The following is a 19,572-nucleotide window of genomic DNA, read 5'->3' as shown; positions in this document are numbered from 1 at the left end:
ATTATTCTGAAAAATGCTTTCACCCACTCATAGTTATATCGAATCGTATTGATATCGACATATCTTGCATGATTATCGAGAATATCGTTCAGCCCCAGTTCAGAGCGTGTTTATTATTATTAGGCTTTTAATCTCTTAACCCCCACCTTAACCGAGCACATTTTCTCTAGTTCGGCTTCACCCAAATATAAAGGCTTCTCGACTGGAGCTGACGGCTTCATTTGAAAGCTAAGGCCTACGAACTGATCTTACATTTATCCTCAAGTTGTTGTCACTTTTTGTAGCTCTTTTGGTGCTTTTTTTCTGCAGTTTTCATCCTCATTTTTGTTGCTTTTTGTCACTTTTTGTCACATATTGTGTTGCGTTTTTGTCATTTTGTAGTTGAGTTTTTGTCACTTTTTATCACTTTTTTCCCACTCTTTTGATCCCTTATGTACGTCTCATTTTTGTCTCTTTTGTTGCTTTTTTGTCTTCTTTTTGATGCTTTTTCCAATAGGCTGTTAGGTTTGGGTAAAGCCGACCTGGAGAGAATGTGCTCGGTTAATGCGTGGGTCAAGAGGTAAAAATGAAACACATGGACAAATGTACTTTTTAATTTGGAGCCTTTTTAGAAATGTCGTCGAGCAGAGAGTATCATATATATCTTTCAAATACAGATACTCTAAATCTTTACTTAAGTACTTCCTGTACCTGGCTGCTTGATCACTAGATAAATCCTAATAATGGAAATGTTCTTGTTCGCAGTTATCGATGGAGGACACGACGTCGATCCTGCCCCGGCTGAAGCGGCCGTCCAACAACTCGTACGGGATCGGGGCGCTGGCTAAGTCCTCTCTGACAGGTGTGTCAGGTGTGTGTCTGTGCTGTGGGTAATGTCCCCATGCTGCCTCCACTGCCCCCCCGCGCCCCACGCTCCGGGCGGAGCTGCTGCCGAGAGGGGTTCAGGAATACGCTCCGTTTGAGAGAGGTTTGATGTGGAAGCAGTGCATAAATGAGCCGTCTCGAAAATGGAGATACTTGTAACTGACTGAAACATAAACTGCGAAACTAGAATCCGGTGCATTTCAGAACTGGTTTGCACAAAGTCTGAGGTTTCAGAGATAAGACCCCATAGAGACACAGTAGTGATGGGATTTACGGCTCTTTCTAGGAGCTGAGTCTTTGGGATCGGTTCATTTCAAAGAGCCGCTCAAAAGACTGGCTCTTTTTCAAATAAAACGGCAGCCTTAAAACTAACAATATCTAAGACACGATCGATAAAAGGCACATCACTAAGACACAGGGACAACTAATGTGGAGAAAAAAAACTGGATTGTAATTCATATTAAATTTCACAGTCAAATGATACTTATTTTTATGCAAAGAGTATTTTTGTAGAAAACTGTGAATGAGCTGTTGAAATGTTGGCTCTGAACTAGGGCTGGGTGATAAATCGCATTAATTCAACTAATTCATGCTTTTAAAAACAGACGATTTGGAAAATGGCTAAATCGTAAAATCGAGTCCGACACTCCACGTCCCCCCAACGTGCGGCCAGTTTATCATTGTTTTAGAAGCTCCGAAGTGAAATGACTCCAGCGGAGAAGCAGCGACTTTCTGACGATCTGCTGCTTCACAAAGGCCGTGTGTTGTGTTTTAAGAGGACGCAGGTGGAGTTTTCTTTCCCACTTTCCTCTGGTCTGCTCCTGTGCTCTCTCTCTGCTCTGAGCGGACCATTTAACTCCGCCCCTTTTCCTTGAGCCTCCTTGAAGACGGTTGTTAATCACAGCAGGGGCATGAAGACGATAAAACTAAAACACTTTTGAAAACTCCAGAGAAGGGAAGGGAATCGTATTTGTAAAGCGCTTTTCATATGACACAAGTCACATCCAAAGCGCTTCACACAAAGGGAGGGGGTTCATTCACTCCATGCTGATGGTGGTCAGCTACATTTGTAGCCACAGTTTCCCCTGGGGCAGACTGACAGCAGCAAGGCATACCACGGCTAATTAAGAGGGTTTACTTTTGAGAGCAGAATATCTAAAACAGAAATAATAGTTCTTAAATAAAGGGTTATGTTTTTTTAATGGGCCTAATTGTAGCTACTTTATGAAATATTAATGAGCAGAACTCTGAGCAGTTTTGTTCATATGAAAGATCAGGAGTTTATTTCAAATAAAATGTATTAAAATCATAATCATTTTTTTTGCCATATCGCCCAGCCCTTCTCTGAAACCTGCTTTTAGGATTTTTTTTTTAGGCATTTCTAAAGTGATGCACCTAAATTAAATGTACTAGCGCAACTATCCCATAATGTCTGGAATCCTGCATAAACAGAAAGTGAGGCATTTGTTTTGGTCCAAAATATTCACATCTTTGGCTGGATAGAATTCATCTTAAAAATAATAATGGAAATGGCAACAAACCTTCGCCAAAGTAAAGAACAACTTGTCCGTTTTAGCGAATTGAACCAAAACTCCGTCCACCTCTCATTTGCAATCCTTCCAAACAATTTCATCTTTCCAATCCCCTCCTGAATGAATCACAGTTTTAATAACAGAAACTCATCTAAATGGAAAAAAGGATGTGTTTTAATTTCCCTGTAAAAGCCGCATTACGCTGAAGAAACATTACGACGGCTGTGTTTGTGAGAATCCAATCTCCAAATAATTTCATCCGTCTCATTATCATAATTATGTGACGCCGCAGTCTGAGTTTAGAATCGCAGCGGCATCTGTGTCTCGCTTTATCTCCGAGAACATTACACTCTGTTTCCTCTGAAGAAATCAGCTCGGAGCTCAGAGGCCAGGCTTAAATTACCCACGGACTCTAATTGGACTGCAGATAAACATTTGGCTTGGTTTAACGGTGGAAACACTGTGGGTCGTTTGCACAAGAATAAACAGTAAATGAAACCGTTATTAGTCAGAAAGACGCAATGCTATTTATTCATTTATTTCTGTTAACTGCAAAGGCTCAGTCTTTTCTCACTTCTCTCCAATTCCATTTGCAAGCCGACAGATTATAAGTAGAGTATGTAGCAATTTTGCTTCAAAGCTGTATTACCCATTTCATGAATCTCATTTTTAAGCTGCAAAAGTCATAAGTCTGTGAAATAAATCAGGATGGATCTCCAGTGAAACACACTGATCTGATTTAGACTTACTTTCACATTAACGAATGATAAAAAGGTGTTATAAATATCGACTAGGGTTGAGCGATGTTGAAGTAATTTGCGATACAGCTGTGAAATATTGCGATAATGATATTTTTGCGATATTTCACTAAACCATTTCAACACGAAACATTGCGCCAAAACAAGACTTAAAGGAGCGATCCCTGAAATTATGACTTTTTGTAGGGTCAAATTATTTTTGCTGTATAAAAGTAGGTTGTAAATGTATTATGATTTGATGATGTTGTGCATGGTCAACCCAAATAGTCAATAAGTAACAAAGAGGGGTTTACCTTTTATCAAAAGACGGCCATGATGGTAAAAATACCAATTTCGTCACATTTAGTCCCTTTATTGAAAGACTAAATCAGGACCAAAGCAAGACTAAAATTGATAGGGATGCACCGATACCGATACCAGTGTCAGGTATTGGGCCGATACCACATGCTTGTACTCCGGGGCGAACTGGCCATATGTCCATTCTGGAAGAGCACAGAAGGGCCACTGGCTCTGGGGCCACTGGTTTGGCCCCTGAATTGTCTCCTTAACCTCTTACCTTACGCCTTAACCGAGCTTTACCCAAATCTAAAAGCTCGAAAGAAAAGCACCAAAATAGCGACGAAAACGAGGATGAACACGGGACCAAAATGTTCTGGAAAAGCATCGAAAATGTGACGAAAATGTGACATAAAAAAAAGAGATGAAAACACAACAACAAAGCAATGAAAAAGCCACAAAAGTAATGAAAAAACAAAAGCACGCGCTCCTACAAAACCAGGGCTAAAGTAGGACTAAAACATGGCCAACGTATCTTCAATGAAGGTTCTTGAGTCATCTTCTGTGCTCTGTAGTTGAAGTGTGGAACATTTCAGTCCAGATAAAGACCATAGGGAGGAGTTTATCTGGAACTGACGAAGCCTTTCGGATGAGAGGCGAAACATTCGACACTTCAACTACAAAGTACAGAAGATGACTCAAGAACCTTCATTGAAGATGGACAACTCTTACACAGACATGGCCTACGTAGTTCTAAATGAAGGCTGATATGAAGGTCAGCAGAACATAAATAAAAGAGTCTCTAAAAACCTACAGTCTGAGTAGAACAATAGTCTGAGTTGGAAGTTTCAGTGTCTGACTGGGCACGACTTATGCACTGCTTTTAGATCAAACCATCTGACCCTTTAAAAGGAATGATCTGAGTTTTGTAAAGAAGTTACCCAAACCTAACACGCAGCTTCAGTCTGGAGTCTGAGGCGACGAGGGGCTTGGATCCAACATGGCCGCCCCTGTGGGTGCCCCTCCCTCTCACCCCCCTCCTCCATCCAGTCAGCAGGCGTCAATGAGTGACACTGACCGCACCATTGATGGATTCGATCAGATCTGATTTGGAGCTAAAGTAAGTGGCCAGACTTACTTTGCCAGAGGCCCAGAGCATCTCCACAGGCGTGTTGGGACGCGGCGTCACGTTTTGGGACGCGGTGTTACGTGTGCAGTGTGGTTTTTGTTATAGTCTGTTTGCCGGGGTTTGTACAACTTTTTAAAGATCAAATTGCTATTATCAATTATGTTTTGTTATTTTTTGCCACAGAATTCCTTTTAAAAGTTGACTAGAGCTTCTAAAGTGTATTGCCAAAGACTGTAACATTTAACTTTCAACAGAGGTGGGTTGTAATCTGTTACATTTACTCCAGGCATATCTACTTTGAGAAAAAAAAATTGTGCTCTCATCTGAAATGAAAGCTGTAAAGTTTGAGGTTTATGTAATTTCTTGTAAAATATCTGCGCAATATATGCTAAAAATAAATAAGACTTTTTTTTTGTCCGGACCCAGATATGTGACCGCAAATGGGTGGGACTGTTGAGCTCTATTCAGACCCTTCCTAATGATTTTGAAAATGCAGCTATGTTAGCATTGAAGCTAAAGGCTAACGATAATTTGAATGTATTTTACTTTTAATCTACGTTAAATGTGGACAGGAAGTGGTTTATACCCTACACTGCCCAACAGTAGGTTAGCCAAAAACATAATTTTATGCCCGAACGGTTACACTATTTCAGCAGTATTTTTACCAGATACTTCTTGTATTTTTACAGACTATGTTTTACTTGTACTTGCTACTTCTTGAGTAAATGTTTTGGCTACTCTCCCAAATCTGCATCTCGATCACTTTCCAGCAGCCGATTCATGAATCTTGAAGATAACGCAGTCGATTCAATCCTTTTCAAGCACCTGTGTAAACCCTGTGTTGTTCTTGTTATTTTTATATCTATGTGTGGAGTTGTTTCCGTGTTGAAAGTCTAGTGTTTGTGCTTCGTCAGTGTAGCCTCGGACGTTGCTTTAATAAATATTTGTTGTTGCTTGTAACTTGATGTTTTCTGTTTAAGATAAGTTTCTATTGAAACTGGATGTTTCTGCCAAGCACGAATACATGGAAAATCATCACACTGTAGATGTTGGGCAACAAGTTGGGGACGTGTCATTAGGGCTGGGTACCGTTAAAAAATGTTTATACTGTTTTTGATAAATTTTTGTCGTCTAGAACCAGAAACAGAACAATAATGATTGAAAGATCTGAATCAAATTTACAATATCAGGTTCATCTCCAATGTCAAGAAATGTGTGAAAAATTGGGAATAATATCCAGTGCTCCTCCTGTAACCAAAACAGTGAAGATGGCGGCCGCGACACGACGATCTTTTACGAGTGCCCTTTGTTCTGTTTTAAATGAGCTGGACTTGTCCTTAAAGCCACAGTAAGAAGCTGCTCTGAGTGTTTTCACTGGAACATTTACTCCACTGTTCATGTGGATGACAAACAATCATGGCGGAGGACGTGAGCACAAAGCGTTAGCCCCGCCTCCAGTCTCAATTTGGAAATTGCGTCCTATACGAGCGATCGCTGTTATTGTTTACTTCCGCAATTTTCGCCGGATGTTTTGGTGAATGGTCGGCAACAGCTGATGCATACAGGCCTCTAACTCGGTTTTATATAATGATAGATCTGTTACAGCGCAAGAGAAGCAATGCACTGTTTATGGACATTGTTTTTGCTGATTATAGGATTTTAATAAAATGTTTATCAAATATGAAAATGTAAAATGCCTACCACGGCCAACGGATGTGACGACATTGCGATCGCTCGTATTACCACAATTCGACTGTCTCTATATGTATTTATTAATACATAAATGAAGTCAGTCTGGCTTTATGCCAGGCTAGAAAAATTTGAGAAATTGGGACAATATTAGTAAAAAAAAGAGACCAAACATTAAAAAATAAATAAAATGGAGCAAATATTGGGTCTTTTTTTTAAAACAGGAAAAAGAAAAAAAAAATTGGACAAAATTGGGGAAAAATCATTTATTTGAGCTGAAACAACAAGAAAAACCTGGTTCTAAAGATATAAGATTTGTTATGGTTACCTGCTTGTGATACTTTTATTTTCTTGATACCTGTAGTGCCTAAACTTTTCCCTTGATACCGGTGTCGCTCAATGGTACCACCTCGTGCAGAGTTGACTTTTGCTGTTATTTTCCATGTAAATCTGATTCGCAGACACATCTCAGACAGTTGTATTTCTATTCTGCCTCTGTGTTTCTTTTGCCTTTTTGTATCGAGCCTCTAATCGCTCAGACCCAACACTCTCATCCCGTCACCTCTCACCCACTGTGTTCATCTCACCCACTCATCCATTCCCTTTCTACCTTTGTTGACGCGCAGCTGCTTTGATTTGGATTTAATTTTCACTGATCTTCCAGCTCTCCACGTTTGAATACGCCGCTGATTTCAATCCTGTATTTGCATCCGAATGTTGCCGTTTTACGCTCACGGATTACTTTCTGTCGCCTCTCGCGCTCAGTTTTAATTACACGAGCGCTAATGAGTCTCATCTATTATGTTTACTGAAGAATAGCCCCAAATATTTATGTGGCTTTGCTAAATCTTCCCACTAATTGTGAAAAATCGTATTGGTTTAGACCTCGCCGCTGTCCACAACCTATGAAAAAAAAAAAAGAGCAAAAAGATAAAAGCCCCGAGTTCCAGCCGTCGCGTGGAAACGTCGACAGGAGCAACAAATCTCTGGCAGCAAACGAGGCCACGAGAGTTTCCTTTTTCGGTCCGTGAAGGAAGTTTCCAGAAAATCTCCTGCTGAGAATTGGCCCATATATTTGTTCAGAGAAACACTGAGGAAGATGCTTTGGGAGCAAAATATGGAGTTTGTGAGAAAAATGAATTCGATGTCGATGTTGTCTCTTCTGTCCCGTCAATCTCGTTAATTAGCCTTCAAGTCGAGCTTTAGGGCCTTATAAGGAGCGAGTCTGACTAACTGTCCACATGGCCCTCACTTTTCTCACACTTTGTAGACTTTACTCCAAATAAAGACGTCTTGTTTTCGGCTTTCGGTGCAACACATCGACTGGGCAGTTTGTCATGACACAGTATATGGCCAATGTTTACACAAGTAGCAGCATCTTACGTTTTAAAGCTTTTTAATGCCATCTGAATCACCAAATACAATATTTTTAATGCTACAAACACAAAACAGTGGCGCATATTTCACTGTTTAAAGGGACTATACAGAGTTTAAAAATGTTAAAATGATGTAGCCATGTCCTAATGTGTAGAATGAGCTCACACCTGTTCACCACAACTGCCTCTAAAATCCTGCACTGTCGCTCAGAAAGGTGAAAATTCGGGTCCGAAGTGCCGTCATGCAGGAGCTTCATATAGAAGGTGCAGTTACGCATAAGACCAGAGGTGGCAGTAGTGAGTATTAAATGACTAACTTGCATCAAGCCCCTTTAAACACTTTTGCAAACATTCCATCAATCTGAGGAATGAGGGGAAATTTCGTTATTCAAAAGGAAATTGGATACAACAATACAATACAATATGTTTCATATCTATATTCTAACTTGTGTTCTTCTTTCAAGCATTATACATTTTTATAAGCTCTAAACTAAAACTCAAACTAAAAAACTTTATCCGACTGTATTTGTTCGTGGCCGAGCCGGTCCCGCTGTGGGTCTATGTCTATGGTTTGCACTTGTGTTCACCTCCACTCACCACCCTCACCCTTCCCATTGCGCGAGTCTGGTTGGAGGAAAAAGGTTAGAAATTTTACATTACATCGCCAATGCCCATGGGAGACTGTCCTGTTCACTAATGCACCAGGTCTTTTTTTTTGGACTTTAGATGAACTTGTACAGTAAAAAATAGTTGAGCAATGTCATTATGTTCCAAGAGATTTCGATTTAATGCCAGTATCTCAATTACTAATTTGATAAAACATCAATACCAAGACACGTGATATAGTATCTATGGTAGAAAGCCATTACCATATCCATTTGTGCTGCAGCTCTGTGTTGTGTTTAAGCCATTCTTCATCACATTGTCGAGCTACAAGGTCACAGTCATCTGATTCTGTCCAATGCCAGCATCGTTACATCTCAGTGCATTCCCACTCAGACTCTCCATCAGCATCTCTAGTGCCGTTGTGTGGGCCGTGTTGTGACTGTGTCTTCATGTGAATGGCGTGATGCGCAGGTGTGAGCCGGTCCATGAAGGATAAGGTGACCAAGCCCACGGCCATGGCTCAGGGGAAAGTGGCGCACATGATCGAGTGGCAGAGCTGGGGGTCGGCCGGGCCCCTGGGGCGCACCAACGTCCAGAGGGAGAAGGAGAGACGATTGGAGAACGACGCGTACTGCGACCTGAGCGACGGGGAGAAAGAGGCGCGCTTCGCTGCAGGTAAAGCCACGCTGTGCAAAGAAATCGATTTTGTATTTGAGATTCTCTGTCAGACTCTGTCATTTTAACCTGTTACCTGCTGTCCCCCCTGATCAGGGGGCTAGGGCTAGGGCTAGGGTTAGGTTAGGTTTAGGGTCAGGGGTTAGGGTTACGGTTAGTAATGGCAAGTGTAATGTAAAGTTGTGTTTCACTCACACATATCGTACACGTAGTTTTAGAAACTAGAAGGTCTTGGCTTTCAAATGAGGCATCACATTGGCATAGGCGGTAAGCTCTCCAGTCAATACGCTTTGAGATTTGAGAATGTATAATTGCTAACCTTAAACCTAACACAAACCCTAAGATGGCAGGTAACAGGTTAAATAAGTGTTATATCAAATAACTTCTCAGCTTCAAAAACACAAAAATGGAGTCTGAATTCATTTTCTTTATCAGTGGCTCTCAATCGGTGGGACGGGACCCAAAAGTGGGTCAGTTTGCCTCGCTCTGCCATACTATTTCCTGTCCATTCCACCCAGGGAAGTTAGTTTGAACGGGTCTAACACACACAGATTATCAGTGAAATAAACCAATCAGCAATTTGTGGACGTGACGAAATGAATTGAACTTCATCCATGATTAGTTTTGGCTCATAGCTTCTACACGTGTCACTGTTGACTGAACTACAACGTAGCGCCGCAGCAAGTGACGTCAGCTTGTCAATTCTCTGACGGTCATGATTGGTTCGACTAAGCCATAGCAACCAATCAGTCACTTGTTTACCGTGTATGTCCAGTGTTCTTTAGCGCAGAGAAGAAGTGGGCGTGGTTTACCAGGCTTCGTGAGCCTTTCCTGACTTGACAAGAGCCAGACTGATATTACAGCACCAATAACATTTGCACTGACAACAATCTGGGACAGCACCGGCTTGAATCGTTTGGGTACAGGTCGCACGTTTGGAGCAGCACTTGCTTTTTCTCCAGTTCAGAGATCCAGAGTCCATAATGGAAGCAAATCTACCTTATCTAAATTTTATATAAAGTATTTGGCATAAACATATAGTATTTTAAGGCACTGTACCAAGCCGACAATCATCTCTGTACATAACGCTCTGATACGTACTCCTCCTGCAGGCATCATGCAGCAGTTTGCCATCTCGGAGGCCACGCTTTTCGGCTGGAACTCGTTGGACGGGGACAGTATGGGAGCGGAGTCCAATCACGGCAGTGTGGCCCATCTGAGCGAGGTCAACCAGGAGAGCATCACCAGCAGAGGTAACAGGCTGCACTGGGACACTGGGTCAGGGCCGGGGCTTCTGTGTAATGAGGAATAATCCGTCATAATCAGTAAAAGAGCCTGATTGATTAAAATACATGTCAAGAACTACAACAATGCCACAAAAGTATGAACGGATATAGTCGTGTTAATGAGACTGAGATGCACAAGTTAACCAGAAACCAGAGTAAACAAGAGGAGGCTTTTTGGATCAAAACCACCTGTTTTTTAACTTCGTTGTGCCTTTGTACAATGACAATAAAGGGATTCTGATTCTGGAGACTAGTTGGAGACTCGAGTTGCCGCCGGTCACGATTATACAAGTTGATGCGTACCCGTTTGGTCTCTGTGCCCGTGGAAGACCGTGGTAGTTTCCAAATTCACCCCCGTTTGGAGCCATAGGAATACATTGGGAGAGGCTAAACAACATCTTTGGTTGTTTTTTGTGACTGAGCGTACGCACAAAGACCAGACAGGTACGCATCAACTCGTCTAAGCTCAGGCAAAACATATCTCAGTATGGAAAAACAGTGGCCTGTTCATTTAAGATTCTCCTGAAAATGTTAGCAGTTTTGTAATAATAGCACCGACTGATAAAATATGTGACCTTCCAGTCCCACCAGGCCTGGATAAAGATCAAAATCAAAATCATAGATCTAAATCGGACTAAATCATGTCTAAACCAGGAAAAAAAGGTAACATAAATTCATTACTAAAGTATGAAGTTATCGCTAATCAAAATGAGTAAAGTCTATAGGCTTCTGGACATGATAGAAAACTTGTAATATGTTTAATATTTCTTTCTATAGCAACAGTTTCAACATAACTAAGTCTGTCTTTTTAAACAAGTTGTAGAGAAGCAGATTTCTCACCTTGACTGATCTTGTATCTCCCTGAGCTCCTGTTCATGGGCTCTCCGTGCTTTTAACCCGTGACTTATCGATCCTGCGGTCACGCTTCATAACCGCTGTGATGATATATGCGCCGTATTCCCCAGAGGAAAACGCAGAAGACGCCTTGGATCAACTGCACCATAATGTGGGAATAATGCGTTTGTAAATACGTCGGCAGCACAGACGCCGCGCTGACCCGACCTTACGCGTCCCGGGCCCGGCGCGGTGATGTCACGCGGTGCGGCTCCTGTTGTGCTTACAGCGGAGGTTTGTGAAAATTAGAGTCTTGTTTGCAGCTAAAAATAGCCGTGTCAGTTACGGAGGCGACCGGCTGGAAAGGACTTTTGGAGGACGTCCACAAATCGGCAGCTGGGTTTAGCGCTACAAGGCTCGGGCCAGAAAAAAAAAAAAAAAAAAACTATCTTTCAATGATAAGGCAAGTCTCAAGACGACGGTGCGGTGGAATTTAGCCAAAATTAAGAACCGTGACCTCAAGTTTTTTAACTAGATAAAATAGCAAGGCCAGACACAACAAGGCTTTGTGTTAAAAGGAAAACCAGGTGTTCAAATTTAAATCAAGTAAATAGTTAGTAGTTGATTATTCTCCTCTTTGGCCATCAGTGTTTTTTCAGCATTATCAAGATAAGCAAAAACAGCTTTACTTGATTCAAAGGCAAGTAAACAGGCAGCTTCTTCAGGACTGACTTGGTGATTGTATTGTCACAGATTCACTTGAAAAAGTAATCTGATTACAGATTCCTGATTCCTTAGTCAGATTACAAGTTACCTTATTAGTTACATCAATCATCCCCTCCCTGCCTCAAAATGCAAATGATACTTGGAAGTGCAATATCATCATATACTCAACAAAGCTGCCATAGATTCAGAAAAGTGATGTATTTCCATCTCTTTCCTCTATTGTCGTCTTAATGCTGAAAATGTGACTTGTGACGCAAGAAAAAAGATGACAGACAGAATAGTAGCTCATTGTAACTTTAGAATATAAACACACGAAGACAAAACGCTTATGTTTTCAGAAACTTTGTTGGGTGAGGGTTAGGGTTGGGAAGCCTGAAGCAGCTCAGTACATTTTGTCCACATGGGTCGACCATAGACTGTAAAAAAAATGGACGTCTTATGCTCACTCCTCCCCGTTTACCAGAATAACCACGGTCGTGGGGAAATTCATGGCGGATTTACAGACTCCCCCTCCCCAGCTCTGACGAAGCATGTTCCTAAAAAGGACATATGGGCGGGATTTTCACCGTAGACTCGGCCCTTGCGTGACGTGTAGCTCGCACTGCTCCAATGCTAACAGTCCGACCCTCATTAAATACGAGATTTCAAAAATTCATATTACGAAAACCAGCCTGGTTTCATATATTGTGATTAACCCAGCGTTATCTCAGGAGGAAGATCTAGCCTAGTCTAGTGTTGAAACAATTGAAACCAGGTTTTAAAGTAGTTTTTAACGTGTCTAAAGTCCAATGCTTTTCAATGGGGGCCTAGCGGCGATATGGAGGTACTACAGCAACGGCGGAGCAATGGCGGCCCCCACGTTTGTGGTCAAAAAGCAGGGCAGCCAGCGGCCATTGGGGTCGACTCAGGTCTGTCAAAACAATTCATCTTCCAGGCCTGTGTGAGGCGCTGTGACACTAACACAGATAATAGAACAAGCTGTAGAGGGGCATGTGCAGTAAACTTTAGTGGAATGTAAACAGTGAAAAAGTAGTCAGATTAGAGTTAGTTGTAACTCGCTACTGGCATCACTGCTTGGTGACTGTGGCTCCTATAGATATAAAAACATAGAAGCTTGTTCATTGCATTTTACATAATATCTTCCGTACATGCCAACTTATGTAACCTCACAACATCGACAAATCCCATCTTTGGTCCTTAGCTCTGCATCCTTTTGCCCATCACTCTCCCTCCTCTATAAAACCATCTCAAACTGGAAACTTTATCTTACAAATAATAACATTACACTGAAATCAGATTAAAACCCTCCTCGTCATGTCCCCCAGTTCTGCCTTTGCCGTCTCTGAAGCGTAGTGTGACGGGGGGGGGATGTGTTCCTCTGAGCAGCTCACCTCATGCTGCTGTTGTTTTGGAGGCCTCAGGTGGAGAAGCGCCCGCTCGGTTTAGCTGCTCAGCGCATGATAAAACACAATGAAGGGGGAGAAAGCACCAATTTGCTGAGGCGAGATTAGGCCGGGCCCACGTGACCTGCCATAAGCGGAAAACAACACCGGGCGCGGCACTGTCGGCGTCGGGCCTTTGCACAAATGAGATCTTTACCACAAACAGGCTCCCGCTCAGGTGGAAACTCCGGGAACACTTCATTTGTGGAGCTTACTACAAAAAAACTATAGGCATTTTCTCCTCACATTTATAATTACATTTTTTACACTTTTCAGGGTCGCTGTTACAGTAATGTTACTGAATATACTTTATTTCAGTAGTAGTATTAGCCACGTGCTATAAACATATTGTAAAAGAGGTGCAAGTAGATCTGTCATACCGTCAATCAAAGAGTAGTGGATACATTTTAGCATCTTTAAACACTATTATTACGCAAATTTTTTGACCATATTGTTATTTTTTGTAATGCATGCTGCCGGGTAAAATATAGTGTTTTTAGCTAATTTTATTATTTGTAACAATTTATTGTTTGAATTTCTATGTGATACATAATTAATTCAGTTTAAGTAACTGTAAAGCATTCTGATGATGGAGGAAACAATACTATGTTTTGCAAAGTTTGAGAATGTAATATATATACTACACCATTAAGGCCCCATGGGTGTTTGGATTTTCTTCTTATTCATGTTTAATATTGATCAGTGAGTTCCACAGTTTATGATCTAATTGGACACTTATAATAAATCTGTGTTTTGCTTAAAACAAGAGGAGTCAAAATCAGCATTTAAGGCTAAGTTCAGGACTTTCTACAAAATCCAACAGATCTAACTTCAGTGACTTCATGTGACACAGATTAACAGCTTCACCGAAACTGTTTAGGCAAAATTCAACTGTTGCATTTAGCTTGGGTTGGACTTTCTTATTTACAAAGTACCAAAAGGATTTAATGTTAATTTTATTGTCTAATCGCTCTAGTTAAATGAGGGAAAATGGCTGCACAATAACTCAAACCACACTTTCTCTCATTAAAAACATCAGCATCTCCTGGGCCGCTTCAATCCAACAGCCTTTCAGTTTTACAGTTTTGAGTTTGAAGAAGTTAGGAAATAATAAATGGTCAAATAGCACATTTGCGTTATAATTGTGGCCGCAGTGCACTATAACAACTGAGTTACTCACCGCGGTGTGTCCTGTGCCTCTCAGACCAGGTTTTGCACCACTCCTCCGCCGACATGTGGCCGCACTCGTACGTGTCCCAGGGCCTGTACTGCCTCTCCTCTTCCGACGCCTGGGAGCCCATCACCAGCCAGCCCTCAGGCATGGCCTCCCCCGCGGCCGGCTCCTACATCATGGCTGGAGGTGAGCACCGCTCCGGCTAATGAGGGGGGAATGGAGAGAATGACACTTGGCAGCCGTTAAGAAAGATGCGGAATCTCAGTGACATTTCGATCGCAGGGAGCAGCGAGTCAAATGTAATGCTGTTTAGCCACATTTTTCAGATGCAACATTTTTTAATTGACAGAAACACAGTCATTCTATGCATGTATCATCTATTTTGTATTTGTAACCATTCCTTTAAACAGAGAAATGAGGGAAAATGTGGGTATTTAAGCCAACAAAAATGGACCAGAATATCTTTTGAACCAGAATTTCAATTAACTTAGACTAGATGCAAGTTGGTCATACATGAATACATGGCAGTATTTTTCAGATAAGCTCTATCTCTGTGCTGGAGAGGAGATTTACACTCAACTGTGCGAAACTTGACGTTGCTGATACTGTATGTGGGTGTTGTGTGTGTCAGGAGGCAGCGGAGCATGTGGGACGCCGGGCGAGGGCTATGACGGGACAGTAAACAGTTTCCTGCAGCAGCATCAGGCTCAGTACATGCTCCAGCAACAAACACAGATACAGCAACTACAACAGCTGCACCAATACCAGCAACAACAGCTCCTGCAGCAGCTACAGCAGCACCAACAGGTCAGTGCCCCCGTACACTATACTGTCATTTACCGGCTATAAGAACAATGATGCGGATAATTGATAGATTATTAAGGTCATACTGTGTTTGTATCGTGTTATTAGTAACAATGCACATACAGTATAATTAATCACAGATTGAGCGCTACACAAGTGCTTTAAAGCAGTGATAAGTACCTTGTTTACCTTAATAAATCCTTTCCGTAGTCCCTCTGGGGGTAATACAAGTGTTGATGAGATGATTGGAGGGTGCACGATTGCAACTTGACTGCCACTGGACCGGAGTCACCAATACACACTAATGGAATCACGAAGAAGAAGCTAACAGGCTAACGGGCAAAGCTAGCTGCGGACTAGTGCCACTTTAAACAGTATTTACAGCCAAGTTTGAGTGAACAGTTTTAGTATTTACTCTCACGGACAATTAATACGTTAAAAAATTGCAACTTGCTACGACACCTGCAGTTGCGCTTATGGCCTCTAGGGGCATGAGTTACTTTGTACTGCTTTAAAGGAATAGGCCACCGTTTTTACATACTAAGATATGTTCTTACCTCACTTTAGACGTGTTAATATATCCCCGTCTGGTCTTTGTCCGTGCGCTCTGCCAGGCAAACGGAGCACATACGCAGCCTCTCCCACATGTCACATAGCTCCGAAAAAGCTCACGATAGAAGCTACCAAGCTCTTCCACGTGTTCCCTATTTAAATAAAGTTACGTGAAGTGTTTTCATGCGAAGTATATTTACACAGAAATGTAGCATGTCGATTTTATAAGCAGATAAAAAGGGGGACTATATTGTGAGGCGTAATGATACGAGGAGTAAAACGTCCGCGCAGTAACTCCTAAAGGTTATTGACGGAAGTGAGCGGGGGGAAGTCTTTAGGAGTTACTACGCGGACGCTGTGCTCCTCGTATCATTACGCCTCACAATATAGTCCCCCTTTTTATTTGCTTATAAAATCGACATGTTACATTTCTGTGTAAATATACTTCGCATGAAAACACTTCACGTAACTTTATTTAAATAGGGAACTCGTGGAAGAGCTTGGTAGCTTCTATCGTGAGCTTTTTCGGAGCTATGTGACATATGGGAGAGGCTGAGTATGTGCTCCGTTTCCCTGGCAGAGCGCACGGACAAAGACCAGACGGGGATATATTAACACGTCTAAAGTGAGGTAAGAACATATCTTAGTATGTAAAAACGGTGGCCTATTCCTTTAAAACAAAAATGGTAAATGGTCACATTTATACAGCGCTTTTCCACCTGCTTTAGTCACCCATTCACACTGTCATTCATACAACAGTGTGCGCAGACACTGGAGGTAAGGTGGGAACAGTGTGCACCTGCAGGATACAAGTGAGTGGGTCTAAAAGGGCTATTTACTGTATAAAACAGCTCCAAGATGCAAAAACAGCTCCAAATCCAAACATAAAGTTACTTCGTTTACTCATCTGCAATAGCCCGGACAGTTGGCAAACCCTATCGTACTCTTCCTCTGTCCGCATTTTTTGCTGCCTGCGACGTTGCCACAGGTGCAAAATAAATTAATTCTCTCACCGCTGATCCGTCTAGTGACCATCGCTGCACACTTCTTTTCAGAATGCATTTCTCAAGTCTGACATAACAATCTCTGACCACAACCCACCATCACCGTGCCATCAGTCTGGTCCCAGATGGAAAATAATGAGGCCCAACTTCATGCATTGAAACAGTTTGAGCCTTCATAGTCTGTACTATGGCAATACAGTCATTCCCCCACTGATGGTGTATATCACTACTAAAACACTTCAGCAGCAGATACTCGACTGCACCCGCCAGGCTAGAACCACAGGTCTTTACTATGCACCATAACCACATAACACCAGCTGGAGGTCTGCCGGTCTGTCACATCCATCTGAGGGGAGAGGTTTCAATCCAGAAAACGTCCAGAAAAGTCTAGTCTCTATGAACATTATGTAGAGACACCGGCGCAACTTAAACCATACAAAGGCTCTGCAATTCAAATACCCAATGACTCAAAATAATAGCTTTTACAAGGCTGATTACAATTGCCTAACACACAATAAAGACTATTGTGAAACAAAAACAATAACTATGTCTGTCGTTACAAACTGAAGGACAAAGGGAACTGCTACTGTTTTGTTGTTCAATCAATAATTTGTGAAAAGTCGTGCTACATCTCGCCTCATTGTAATCCGCAGCACAGCACCATCGATCGAGCTGTTGTCATTATATGGTGTCCACTTTGTCTGTTTTTTATTCATGCGCCAGTGACAGGTTCCTCGAAAGCTCTCGAAGCCGTTTCAAACCTGTCACAGCCTTAATATGCCGTCTGTGTTGTATAAATCATTAGCCGGCGCTGCTGTGAGCTTTGTGCTTCTGAAGAATGGAGTCTGGGTGAACTGTGGCACAGAGAGGCTGGGCTTTGGTCTGTCTCTGAGCTTGTTAAGTACAGGAGCCTTATGAAATAATAACTGGGAAAGGTCAGCCACAAAGACTCGCAGCCGCGGCGCACACGAGGCCGATCACGTTTCACTACGCGTTTCATCGTTATGGAGGAATATAGGATTTCAGGACAATCTTATATTACATTATGTTACATCGCTTGTGAGACATTTTCTCAAAAGGCCCATTTATGCCACACTGACTTTTGCCTCATTCCTCATAAGATGAACGGCACAGTGTGTGATTGTTTATGCAGCAAAAGACTTTAGGATGCAGAGTTTTAAATCTCATAAAGGAAACTAGACACATCTTTCACATTTAGGGCCTGATCTTGCATTTATAAAAGCAGACAAGACAGTAGAATAGATTTTTGTGCTGACAGGGGACACTCTTCAGTTTCTGGCGTGGCACAGTAAGCTAGGGCTGTGCAATTAATCGAAATTCGATTACGATTTCGATTATTACACTAAACGATTGCAAAATGATCATAATCGGGAAGAAAAAGTTTATTTATTTTTTCTTTTCACTTATTTTTTAAATTATTTTTATTATTTCATGGCGCTGGGATGATTTTCCCTTCGTATTTCACATGCCGTGGCTCATGCTTTTGCCTGACATAAAACAAACAGCGCTGTGTGATGATGTCATCAGGCCGCGCTGCTCAGTTTACTTGCGCAGGTGTGAGGGCTGGCCAGCAGGGGGCAGGTGTGAAACAGAGACCTCTCCTTAATCGAGGCATATTTGAGATCAATTGTACTTTTATGACTGTTCAGAAAACAGAAAATATTCAGCATAGTTTTTTGATTAATAAATAAATAAAACAAAGATTTTTTTTCTTAAAGGCAACAAATACTCGTTTGAATAATCGTAGTTTCAATTATGAATTGTGATTATTATTTTTTCAATAATCGAGCAGCCCTACAGTAAACTGTTTTGACCACCTTTTCCCCTCACTTTTTAACACTGACGATTTATTGGGGAGTTGGACAGTGTTTAACTCACAATGGGGAAAATAGTTGGCCTTGAGAGCGGTTAATAAGATGCACGATGTTGATGTAGAGAAGAGTTGTAGTCAGGGCTGTTTGTAGCACACACCCCAGCCGACCCCTTTTTTCTCTAAGCAACTCCCTCAGGCGACTGTTATTGCAGCAGGCGGAAGGTCGGCGCTTTAGAGTAAGTCAGTGCTTTATTTGTCATTGCACATTTTGTACAAGGAAATTGCGCTCAGGTGTTGGGTTAGTCCTGTCTCTGGGCCAACCTGACCAGCATGTGTTTGGAGAAAAGGAAAACCAGAGTACTGCCTTCAGTGATCCTCTGAAACTATGCACTGCCTCCTGGGATTGTCCCTGTTTCAGAGCGTGGTGTCCTGCACTGGTCAGCTCCTCCATCTTCTTCTTCTTCCTCCTTCACAGCTCCCTCTACTCCACAACAGTCTTTCACCATTTTCTGAAAAGAGCGTAGCAGTCGCATATAATCCGTCATATTCTCCAGTGAACGAACAATAGTAGAAATAGAAGATTTGTGAGATACAGCAGCGAGTCTTGCCCGGGTACCTCCTCGTTTGTCCCTTTTTTGTTTCCTGTAGCGCCTCTTGTGACGCCTCCTTTATGCTGCAGGTGTGGGGGGGCTCTTGGCGCCTCTTCATTGTTTCAGAAGAAGAAATGTGTAGCTGTTAAATGTCTTCACAATTGGAAAGTTATTTTAAAAGGGGGGGCATTATGCAAAATCGACTGTAGAGAGAACAGACCTGGAGCCGTGTTTTGACCCACTCGCACTTAATTAGTAATCTTTGGATCTTCACCGGTGGCTAGGAGTGTGGTGGCAGCTCACGAACAGCTCCTCCTGAGGTGAGATCGTGTGAAAATCAGGAAGAGAAACTACTGGATATTTTCTTTTCGCTGTTTTAGATAAATATTGTACCTGCAAAAAGCAAAGTTCCTGCTCTTTA

General features: G+C 42.0%; 1 protein-coding gene across 4 annotated transcripts in view; it reads left to right on the top strand.

Moving 5' to 3' along the window:
• The window catches only part of LOC306973898 (uncharacterized protein), a 73,673-nt gene that overhangs the window by 43,878 nt on the left and 10,223 nt on the right, over nucleotides 1-19,572 (top strand). For 2 of the 4 annotated variants that reach the window (XM_079570978.1, XM_079570976.1), the window contains 5 exons: nucleotides 745-841; nucleotides 8,702-8,905; nucleotides 10,018-10,158; nucleotides 14,398-14,553; nucleotides 14,999-15,174. In XM_079570978.1, the coding sequence (XP_079427104.1) occupies nucleotides 745-841; nucleotides 8,702-8,905; nucleotides 10,018-10,158; nucleotides 14,398-14,553; nucleotides 14,999-15,174 (774 nt within the window). Of the gene's footprint in view, nucleotides 1-744; nucleotides 851-8,701; nucleotides 8,906-10,017; nucleotides 10,159-14,397; nucleotides 14,554-14,998; nucleotides 15,175-19,572 lie in introns of all 4 variants that reach the window. The other 2 variants (XM_079570977.1, XM_079570975.1) reach the window with 1 other exon arrangement.

Source organism: Gobius niger (assembly GCF_951799975.1).
Source record: "Gobius niger genome assembly, chromosome: 14".
NCBI lineage: Eukaryota > Metazoa > Chordata > Actinopteri > Gobiiformes > Gobiidae > Gobius > Gobius niger.
Note: the sequence above shows the minus strand (reverse complement) of the source record. Positions and strands in the feature narration are given on the sequence as shown.